Genomic DNA, 12082 nt, shown 5'->3' with positions numbered 1-12082 from the left:
AAGGTCCCTCGGTAGGACAGCGGTGAGTATTCGTAATTACAACGCTAAAATCAGGAGTTCGATTCCTTTTGGTGGACACAGCAAATAGCCTGATGTGGCTTTGCTATAATAAAACACAAACTCATTTTAAAGTTAGAATAATGAATATATGATTATAATTGGATATTCAGATGGAAGAGATAAAGAATAATCATCAATGAAATTTTTTATTTAATTATTATTATTATTATTTGTAAAATGATGTGGCAAAATATACTGAGATATTAACTTGTAAAAGAGTTAATCCCTAATTAAAGTTACAAACTTGTTTATGCATATCGGTCATTACTGGTATAGTTTACACATGTTCCACTTCAAGCAATTTATACTTTTGAATGTTGAGTTTAAAAATTGACCAAAAATAAATATATAAATAGGATGAAATCACTAACGTTTTTGGTTTTTTTAAATCTAAAATATTTATAAAGCAGCAGTAGTGATTAATAAAGTTAACTGTAATACTGACAGTACATTTGTTAGCATATTATGCGTATATTACTCGTATGTTATTAGGAACTCTGTAACCAATAACCATGGTTTCACAAGCAATTTGATGCAGAGAAAAACCTGTTTAGTAATTAAATATATCCATATTTCCACCACATTCATTGCTTTTTAATAAGTGCTGCCCCTCAGAGGTAAATCTTTCGACATAAAATTTTAAAAATCGGGTTTCGATACCTTGGTGAGTACATTACAAACAGCCTATTGTGTTTTCATGATTCTAAATTTGCAGAACAAGCTTATAACGTGATGCTGGTATTAAAAACCCATTGATAAAAGCCCTGTTGTACAACACCCGCAGGTTTTGTGCCCCTATTATCCCGTATCTTGTTTGTGAGGGTTGTAGATAGTAGCATTTAGTTCATAACTAGAACATTGACATGAGTAAAAGTCTGTCCCTGACCTCCAGACTCACCTCACTTTTGATATCGTTTTACTAACTTCAGGGAGCTACTGGCCGTAAGCTTTCAGTCTTTGTTACACATTGTTATAAAGGCCATAGGGAGAATAGCACTAAACAACATTCACGTTACCATGGTTTAACCTGCAACTTTATTATTATTGTTTGAAAATAAACTGGGCTGTTTCCATTGTTTTTAACTGTTTCGTGTTAATGAATACACAAGTTACTTAGTTTGCAGATTCGTGATATTACAAAACAACTACAAATATAACCAAAACCATGTAAGTTATATTTTACGCTCATGTTATATTTTAGTTATATGTGAATGTCTGGAAGCCATAGTTAGTCTACTGTCGGATAACTAGCACCTCACCCTGATGGCTTAGAGATAGATAACTGCTCGAGAGCTTATAACACGAAGAAAAATAATAAAAATCTGATTTCGATACTCAGAATAATGTACTGAGAAGGATCTGAAGGCAAAACCGCAGGAAATGTTTTGAAAAGTGGGTTTTTAAGAATGAATTTTGTGCTAATTTTACAATAATTTATTGCAAGTATTTATCATTTGTGAGCACTTCTTTATGATACACAGAAATAGGAGCTCACTAACACTTACACTCACTGTAGCTGACACGTGTAATTTATTTCCTCCGTCCAATTTCTGTGGTGGAGGTTGTTTCCACCCCTGCGTTTGTTTGTGTTTTTGTCAGCAAGAGTTCTCTAAAACGACTGAATGGACTTGGACGAAAGTTGTTTACATTTGGACTATGGCCTAACTTAGAAATGATTAGTTTTTGGAGGGTTAAGGTCACGGTAAGGTCACTAAAGTGAAAAATATTCCTACTTGTTAATATGGAGACCGATCTTTCACGTGACATTTTGGTCTGTAACTTAGTTAAAAACGATTAGATTTTGATGAATATTCGTGGATGAATGTAGAATATTATTCCTGATTGCCCTTCAAAATGGCCCGTGTCCGTTGATAACAACGAACATACTAAGAGGTTTTCGTATTTTCTGAGAGCCAGATATGATAAACGCTGGGTGACGGAAGTATGCACCTTACTGAGTGCCCCTCTAGGTATACATTGTTACACTACTTCATACATACTACTGTAAGCTTATATAGTAACCCAAGAAACAATTTTTGAAGTGCAACTTAAAGTTTAAAAGTTACTGTGAGAAAATGTTGGTCCGACTGACTGGCCGGTCTGTCAGACCTGCCTCAGCGCGTATGTGATGAGTAGAACACATGCATCTCATTGTGTAACTTTGCACTTACAACATAAAAACTCGATTACTAGCCAAGTTACAGTTGGACTATTAACCAAAGTGGTTACACCACTGTTTTTTTTAAACTTATTTTTTTACGACAAGTCAGGTAGTAATAATATTATTCAGTTGTATATGTTCCAGATTTTCTTAATAGTCTGATGATTATGTAACAAGAATATATATTGTCTTATTGATGTTTCGGGTTATTTGGTTGTTGGTGTTGTTTTGAATTAAGCACAAAGCGACACAATGGGCTATCTATCTGTGCTCTGCCTACCACGGGTATCGAAACTCGGTTTTTAGCGTTGTAAGTCCGCAGACATACCGCTGAGCCACTGGGGGACCGGGTTATCTGGAAGACAGTTCAAGTATTTCTTATTTTCACCTCTACACGTGAGCTAAAAGGCCAAGTCAGAGACACCTAAGAGTCTGGAATATAGCCATCTATGATTTTAAACTACTGACCAAAGGCAAGACAGAGGGGCAGCAACATCCGTCGCTAGAAAGGCTTCATCCGGCTGTGAACCGAATAAGGGAATTGAGTGTCACCGCGGCATGTCTGCGGATTCACAGTGCTATAAACCGAATTTCGATACCCGTGGCGTCCATAGTACAGATAGCCCATTGTGCAACTTTGTGCTTAGCTACAAACAAACACTCTTCTAACACACCCCACAGACGAAAGTGTGGAGAGTTTCACTGTCATCGCGATCCAAACCTTAGATCCTGAGGTACACATCCATTTATGATGATCACTAGGCAAAGCCCAGCTCAGTTTCAAAAATAAGTATTCTTCAAAATGTTGGCCAACACGTGTGTTATAATAAGATGATGATAAATTTAACGACCGTACAGTTGAACCTACGGTTAATTCACTGTTTCGACAATAATTTGTTATAAATGATTTCTCTTGATGGTTCGACTTGTAACAAAGATTAAACGCCCAATTCTGACTGAGGTTGTACTTCACTATTAATCAATTAATTTTGAAATATATTTTTAGATACTGCGAAATAAGAATAACACTGAGTTAATTATTCTCTCCTAAAATGTAAACACTAATAGGTAACGTCTGAAGCGTTATAACCATAACAATAATAATCACAGGTTGATTTCTGTGTGTTTGATGGAGCAAAGGTAATAATAAAGACATGTGATTATGAATATTTATGTAATATACTTAAAATATTCCTCATTTTATAGTCATTTGATCTGCGTGGGAAGATTTTCCGAAACGTGTTTCAAATACAAACTTATTTGAAGTGAAAACTTTAAAATGACAAAGTTAGATAAGAGCATTAGGCCCTGTAAGCGTAGTTGAAATTTGTTTGTCACAAAACTCTTAATGACGAATTAGTGTTAAAACGCATTTAGGTAATGACAGAAAGATGCGGTGTAGCTGTGGCTATATTCAGCTTTTTCATGTTTTGGCCCGGCATGGCCAGGTGGGTTAAGGCGTCCGACTCGTAATCTGAAGGTCGAGGATTCGAATCCCCGTCTCACCAAACATGCTCGCCCTTTCAGTCGTGGGAACGTTATAAAGTGACAGTCTATCCCACTATTCGTTGGTAAAAAAGTAGCCCAAAAGTTGGCCGTGGGTGGTGATGACTAGTTGCCTTCCCTCTAATCTTACACTGCTAAATTAGGGACGGCTAGCGAAGATAGCCCTCGTGTAGCTTTGCGCGAAATTAAAAAAAAACAAACAAAATTTCATGTTTTTCAACTATTGCATTAGACTTGATTTTGATACACACATGTCGCCTGTGGTTACCAATACATAAGCAATAGAAACGTAAGAGCAGCCTACGCTGGTTTCCGCCTTCATGGTACTGACGGAGGGCTTAACTTGTACACCTGCCTATGTAAAAACAGTTATATAAAGTAAGCATTGATATATACGTATACAAATGTCACTACAGATGTCAATATACTTTCAAGGCTGCAGCTGTATTCTCTTTTAATCCTGTATCGTCTTGCCCTCTATTGGTAGCTAACAAAACTATCATCTGAATACGCTGTTGTTGTTTTTAAAATCTGATTCAGTATGCGTAAATATTTTAGAACTTCGACCATGATTTGAGGTGTTGATTTGTTTATAAAAGTAGTTCTCGTAGTGGCTGCTTCGTAAAAATTACATTTTGCAGTATTTGTTGTTTTCATTTTTCGTTTTAAGAAATTCTGTGTCTTTCAACATGGGTGGAATTTGTCGTTTATTATTTTCTTAGCGTGAGTTTTTTGTATGTTTATCTACACCATAATGGCTTGTAATCCCGTAATGATTACAGATGCTTAATATAAAATTCATCTTTTGAAAGGACCAAAATGTTCAGTCTATTTCAGCAGTACTGAGCATTTACATCCATTTAGGTGTTATAGTAATTATGAATTTAGGTGTTATAGTAATTGGAGAAACTTAAGTACTGAGTGAGTATCAGAAGCTCGTTTAATAAAAGTTATGAATAAGGTCAGGTCGGAAGAACAATCACCAAGAAGTTGAGTTTAATTATACATATGTATATGCTTTAAAACTTTTCAAAATAAGCTAATAGTGTGTAGATTCGTACACTTTTAGATTAATCATCGGGTCCTAACAGATAAAGCAATGCTGTTCGGAAAGTGTTTAGAGAGGTGTATATATATTGGGTGAACTGTTGCATTTGTTTAGCCTTATGACAAAAAAAAAAAATATGAAATAATTTTTCTTCCATTCTAGTTCCTGGTATTGTCCACTTTTCTCCAGAAAATCATTACAAGACCTCTCAGTCTCAATACTTCACGGAATCTCCCATCCAACAAAAGCCACATAGTACCCAAAGCATTATTCAACACAAAAGAAGCCCTTCACATTTAGTTACACAGTCAGACTCGTTCCCTCGTCCCACACCTTCTGCTTATCCCAGCCATTATGACGTTTCGAGTACCAGTCATTTGAACTCTCCTCATCCCATGGGTCTATCTCCTCATCTTCATCAACATTCTCAACTTTCCTCCAGTAACGTTCCTTTGACAAGACCACCTTCATCGTCATCAACATCTCCTTCCTCTTCTGGACTTCACTCACCTTCTGGTAACACTCCCGCTACCCCAACATCCGTTATTACTGCAGCTCATAGTAGCAGCAACTTTGGAGATGACCCAGATCCGTCCTTTTATGTTGAAGATCTCTCTTTCCAACCGAAAGTTAAAAAAAAAGGTAATTCTTACTAAGATTATCTTTTTTCGCTTAGCTAGAAAACTCTTGTTGGTTTGGAATATAAGTTATACTTTTTCAAAAGGATGTTTAATCAAATTTATTAAATTTGATGATTGTGGATAAATTTTTAAACTAACAATAGAGAATCAGACTAATAGAAGTAATAGAATTAAGTTACTTATGAAACATTATTAAGTATCCAGGATTAAATAAGAATACCTCGTAGATAGGCAAAATATGGAAAACTGTCACAATATATCTTGTATTATCTTAAATAAGAGTAATTGCATTTAGGGCTTATAAATATTAAAATTAATAAGAAATATTGAGCTTCTTGAGTGTTACCAATGTTTCTCCCTCCTGAAGTCTGTAAGGTACTGAAGTGCCCATGTAGAAATATATTTAAAGGTTTAAACTTTTGCTTGGTTTAGGAAAATTAATTAATATGTTTGTGTTTTTGTTGTTGTGTTTTTGGAATTTCGTGCAAAGCTTTCAAAGCGCTGTTTGGTTAGCTGTTTCTAATTTAGAAGTGATAGACTAGAGGGAAGACAGCTAGTCAATACCACCCACAGCCATCTCTTGAACTACTGCTTCGCTAATGAAAAGTGGGATTGGTCGTACGTTATAACGCCCCACTTTAGAATGAGCGAGCATGCCGTTAATATAAACTAGCATGCTAATGTTTAGTGTATAGTTCGTATCCCAATATGTTTATGAAAGATGTATTTTCTGTAATTGTCTTTACTACAATATTGTCGCCTTTGTTCAAAGTAAATACAACGGATTAAATGAAATTGAAAAGTAAGTGCCACCTAAATTTGTTGTTCTTCTCAGTGGCTTTAACGGAAAGTTTGAGGGTTTTTCACTCTCATGTTAGGATTCGATTCCTGCTGTTCGCACAGTTCGGGAAGCTCATTGTGCACCTTTGGATTTAAACAAACAAACAAAACATAAAGAAGCGACACGGTCTCTAACTTATGTTTACTGCAAGTAGCTGGTGATGTTCATTTTTATGATAATGCTGGAATACTAATTGGTCCTGTATTTGATTTTCTAGAATACGTTTTTAACTTGTTGCAGGTCGAAAACGTAAGAACTCTGAAAATGGGGCAACATACGTGAAAAGAAAGAGTAGAGAAAGTAAGTCTGTAAAACTAGCTCAAAAATACATCCTGACAACTTTACACAGCTAGAGATAATAACTTAACTTGCTGTTATAGTTAATTAGAAATTAACAATAGAAATTTTAAACAAATATTATTCAAATACTTCCATTATGTTTTCCGTTAGAGGGTAAGAGATTCTTTGTCATTTAGTGACGGTTTGGATGGAAGTGTTAAGCATTTCGTAACAATAACATGTGCCTTACCTCTCTTTTTTTATTATTGGTTTTTTTTCATTAAGTTTTATAAGACAAACAACTCAGGTCAGGATGTTACCGTTTCCATTTGTTGAATACAGAATATATCTATTTTTCTGTATCGTTTAGTTGTCTGTAGAACTTTATATATACATGTCCTTGTGTGTATTATATTCTTATCTTTCCGTCTGTGGACATTTATAACTCATATTTAGTCTTGTTCATGTATTCACCTACTACTGGTTGTTGTTAATACGGGCGGTTATAATTTTGTTCTTGAAATAAGTATTTATTTCCGTATATGTCTTTAATTATACGCGGCCATCTACCTAATCTAGTTTCCATTTATCTATTTCAGTGTTTATCTTACATGTTTTCTGAGTTACTTTGAGCGAACTGAAATGAAACGTTCGAATACGTGTTTGCATACCAATGTAGGCAATTTTTATGATTGATAATTTATTAATTTGTCTTCTGACCTGCCTTTTCTTCGTCTTCTTCTTACGGGATAGTGTATATCTATTTAGGTTTTGCTTTGGAAATGCCTATCATTTGATTTTTTTTGTGTGTTCTTTTTTCCTGTAGGTGCGACTACATATTTGTGGGAATTTCTACTTAAACTTTTACAAGACAAAGAATACTGTCCGCGCTACATAAAATGGACAAACAGAGAAAAAGGCATCTTTAAGTTAGTCGACTCAAAAGCCGTTTCTAAACTCTGGGGTCTTCATAAAAATAAGCCAGACATGAACTACGAGACAATGGGTCGAGCTCTCAGGTGAGGACTTTCATACTACTTTACACTGTTAACCTGCTCAGACCTTTGACCTATGTCTGTGATTTAACTTGCTCCTTCAGTTATTAAGCCTGATGTTATTATGAAACAATGGGTCGAGCTCTCAGGTGAGGACTTTCATACTACTTTACACTGTTAACATGCTCAGACCTTTGACCTATGTCTGTGATTTAACATGCTCCTTCAGTTATTAAGCCTGATGTTATTATGAAACAATGGGTCGAACACTTAGGTGAGGACTTTCATGCTACTTTACACTGTTAACATGCTCAGACCTTTGACCTATGTCTGTGATTTAACATGCTCCTTCAGTTATTAAGCCTGATGTTATTATGAAACAATGGGTCGAACACTTAGGTGAGGACTTTCATGCTACTTTACACTGTTAACATGCTCAGACCTTTGACCTATGTCTGTGATTTAGTAGCTTAATGTTGTTGTAATGAAGAATAACTTCAGTATGAAGAAATAAAACATTATCGAGAATTTGGTGTATTTTTTCTAGCAGTCTGTGATAACTGATAAAGCTTGTCTCAACATAACATAGCGTTTTATTTCAAACATATTAAACTGAAGAACAGAGTCGAAAAAATTAATTATTGAAAGTTAGAAATCATTTTAGAGAAGTCTAGGTGATATGAAAATAGATTAAAGTAAAAAGAGGTCTAAACGGACCTAGAAAGCTGCAGACCATAAAGTTATTACAACATTTTAGTAAAGTCTAAAAATTAAGCATTTCTCTACGTATATTTTTGAGCACTATAGTGTGAAGAACTTTCAGTAGGGGTAAATAGTAAAGCAAGATAGTATCAGAAAAATATATCGAAACCAAATTACCAAATCAACAAGAAACTGAAGCATTTATAGAGCTATGTGAAACTTTGTTGCAGTTTCAAAAGAAGCGATATATTTTGTATTTATGTGAACTTTTTATGACACATCATAAGTGCTTAAATAATATGGAATAATATATCTTTCAGGTATTATTACCAAAGAGGAATCTTGGCAAAAGTTGACGGCCAAAGACTAGTTTACCAGTTTGTTGACGTTCCAAAAGACATCATCGAAATTGATTGTTCTGGTGCTTGACGTACTTCGGGTTATTAATATATAACAAAAACTTTATATTTATATTCAGAAACATCTGATTTTACAGTTGCGTTTTTAAGACGTGTGTTGGTTTATTGCTATAGGAAAAAACAGAGAAATGTAAAAAGTCATTCCACACATTATAACATGAAAAACTTCAAGAGAAAACGATGCTTATGGTCGCTTATAAACGACAGAAACATTGGTCGTTGTTGAAAAGACGGAGAAAATTCTGTTTAAACTGTTTTCGTATGTATGAGTAATACATAACCGTCATCTGTAATCCACATATATTCCAAACAATTTTATTTATTTTTTCTATGAACTTCGTCGGTTAAAAAGACATAGAGTGAAAATATTGTATAAACGACAAAACAAAGGGACACAAGAAGAAATGGTTAATAATATCAAATGTTCATTGATGAGATTTTGTGTTGTACGTTTACGTAATGCTAGCTAGGTTTCTAAATGTGTCACACATTTTGCCACCAAGAGACCGTAGTTTGTAATATTGAATTCGTCATTCAGGATTGTTTTAGTGACCAAGTAGAAATATTGTTGTGTTGCATATTTACGGTTAGGAAATTGTTGTGTCAAGCAGTAAAGAGAAATTTAACCTTTTAAGACGTGTGATCATTTGTCTATTTTAAATTTTGTGAATTTTAATATGTATATAGTGATGTATAATGTACTCCTGGCTTAATGTTGTGATGAAAGCGATACGAGTTCTGTATAAATAATGTTATTTTAGTATTCGTCTATGACCATCTAAAAAAAACAAACACAAAATATAACAGTGATGGAGTTGTATTATAGTGTTGCTTTAGAAAACTATTACTTAAAGGCCCGTCTCTCTTCAGAAGAAGAAAAAAGAGACGGCAAAAATAAGAAAAAATGGTTTCTTGATTTCTCATTTTTACAAATTATCAGGCTTTAAATTAACTTATATTTCTAGCTTTTCAATAGCTTTCTTGTTTCATGTTACATAATGTAAACGTAACAAATGTGTTGGTTTATTTTTAAAAACTGCCAGATTTCATACTTTACCTTCCTCAAATATGGGGATCCACACCTTACTCTGCCTACGATACAAACTGTCATTTCTTCTTCTTGTGTGTTGACCACTAAACTTGTGCCTTGATGTAGTTACCTTCTCTTTCCACAACAAACTTGTTGATGCTACTTAAAATATATTTGAGCATTCCTATGATCTGGTTATATGTACATAAGACACATGGCTACTTTACAGTAGCCATTTTGTTAAAATCAGTAAAAGAAAAAAAATCTTTCTTTACGATTTTTTACTTGTTTCCTGGATATGTGGATGACTAAAACTTGTTCTGTAAATAAAAGAAATTAGGTTTATAGATAAATATAGATTATATATATATTGATATTAGATGACGAGGATTTTTCTGTATTGGTTAACAAGGTAAGGAATGCTATCTGGACACTGTTACTCGGCAGTATTTTTTTACAGTTGACTGGCAATTGGTTTGTATTTGTCTTACGAATGAACGTATGTTGATATAACTAATTAATATGAAGTGATAAAATATGAAGAAATACACTTTTTACCTTTTATCTTGTAAGTTTAAAATCACGGTGCTAACTATAAAAAAAACAACAACACACGTTATATATAACCTTGGGCTATGGTATATATTTTTATAAAAATTATACATCATTTTTATGTAAATGAGATAATATTGACTTTTAAGAGTCGAATTTATAATAGATTCAAACCAACTTTTTATTTTCTAATTGTCATATTCTAACGAGCAAGTAGTTGAAATATGTTTTCATTTGGTACACTTTTTAAAAGACAAGATATGAAATCTTAATTTATTGTTGTTTGCATAAAGAGAGTAAATCACTGAGTTTTGTGAACAGATTTTCAAATAGTTTATTTTAACAATACTTATACAAAAATACATAGCCCCCCTCCATAAAGGAAAACAAAGTAAGCCACATGTAACACAACAAACCTTTATGTTTAAGCTGTTTTGTATATTTCTGTGATCCAGGTTTTATAGACTTGATCGGTTAAATCATTCTACACAAAAAAAGTCGCCGTCATGTGAAACATTATTTAGTAGTTTTAATGTCTTTATTAGAAGGTTACGAGTACCTCACCCTGTTTAGAATATAAATTAAGTTTACAATGTTAATGCAGTGCTGCTAATTTCCGTCCAAAATGGACACGGTTACTTAAAGAAAATGCTGTCAGAAAAATCGCTATCATCGTAAAATTGAAAACAGTGGGTGTGTATTAGAACATTTTGGATATATTTGTATAATTTTCTTTCTTAAATGTTGCTTGGTGATGAGCTTATGGAAAGGCGTTAAAGATCAATACAAAAAGAAAAAATCCTCAATCCAAACTACATATTCTTTACGAACAGTGAACGTTCATTTGACTATGAAACAGAACATGTACCCGTGAAAGTGTTATTGGAGGGTATTTCATTAAGTAAAAGAAACACGTTTTTTTAGTCTCCAGGGATATGTAAGTATGATAATATAAGGGTATGGTCTTGGTAGATTTGTCAGGATGTATAGCGACTGAATAATTTGTAATTGTGATGTAAAATGTGTTTAGTATTGAAAGTTTTAATCTCGTTTAATTTCTAAGTGCTTGATTTGTGTGTTTTGCAACACCAAATCAGTTTTTTTCATTGTATTAAAAGAAGATAAATGTGATGTGTAACAAAGTGCTATCTCTGTGGTTAAACTTAACAAAATGATATCTTCATAAAGTTTTTACAATACATGTATAACTTAAGGTTGTGTTGTTGGAATTGTTTTCAATGTACCTGGGCATTGTCGAAGATTTCACATATCTTCCACCTAATTCCTGGCTCCTATGTTGGATTTGTATGTACATACTGGTTGTAATAATAAATATTTCTATAACTGGGTATTATTTACTCTTCGTGTGGTTTATCTGAGATGTTTTGCATCAGTGCTCAGATCATATCCTTGAAAGTCAAGTCTATTCATAAAGAGAGACAGATTACACACATGCAGAAATTGTTGTCAACAAGTTATCGTCTTTTATTACTTTGTGTGATTTAACGTGTGATTTTAATACTTCTAAGGCACTTTAAAAATTCATAATCTTTAGAAGTTATACAAAAGTATTATCATTGTCAAAATTATTATCCTTTTTTTATTTTGTTAAGGAGGCATGAAAAGGTGATCAATGGATGTAGATCTTAATTGGAGGTATCTTACAAACACTGCAACAGAAAGTAACGCGAGATATTCCTTTTTCATCTAACCTAAACAAATTAGACTTAAATTCATTTTCCAAAGGAAATGTTCTCCCCTTCCATTTTGTTCAGTTATGAGAGATAACAGTAATCATAAATTAATAGTGATTGTTTTAAACTTTATCACCAAACCTGTTAATTTTTG

The 12082-nt window shown here is 33.5% G+C and overlaps 1 protein-coding gene across 3 annotated transcripts in view; it reads left to right on the top strand.

The window, feature by feature from the left end:
* The window catches only part of LOC143230812 (uncharacterized), a 148624-nt gene extending 137041 nt beyond the window's left edge, over positions 1–11583 (top strand). For all 3 annotated transcript variants that reach the window (XM_076464986.1, XM_076464984.1, XM_076464985.1), the window contains 4 exons: positions 4938–5417; positions 6498–6557; positions 7363–7555; positions 8554–11583. In XM_076464986.1, coding sequence (XP_076321101.1) covers positions 4938–5417; positions 6498–6557; positions 7363–7555; positions 8554–8662 — 842 coding nt within the window. In that variant the 3' untranslated portion in view covers positions 8663–11583. The remainder of the gene's footprint in view (positions 1–4937; positions 5418–6497; positions 6558–7362; positions 7556–8553) is intronic.
* Positions 11584–12082: the final 499 nt, after the last annotated feature.

This window comes from Tachypleus tridentatus, chromosome 10 (genome assembly GCF_004210375.1).
Source record: "Tachypleus tridentatus isolate NWPU-2018 chromosome 10, ASM421037v1, whole genome shotgun sequence".
Taxonomy (NCBI): Eukaryota; Metazoa; Arthropoda; class Merostomata; order Xiphosura; family Limulidae; genus Tachypleus; species Tachypleus tridentatus.
Note: the sequence above shows the minus strand (reverse complement) of the source record. Positions and strands in the feature narration are given on the sequence as shown.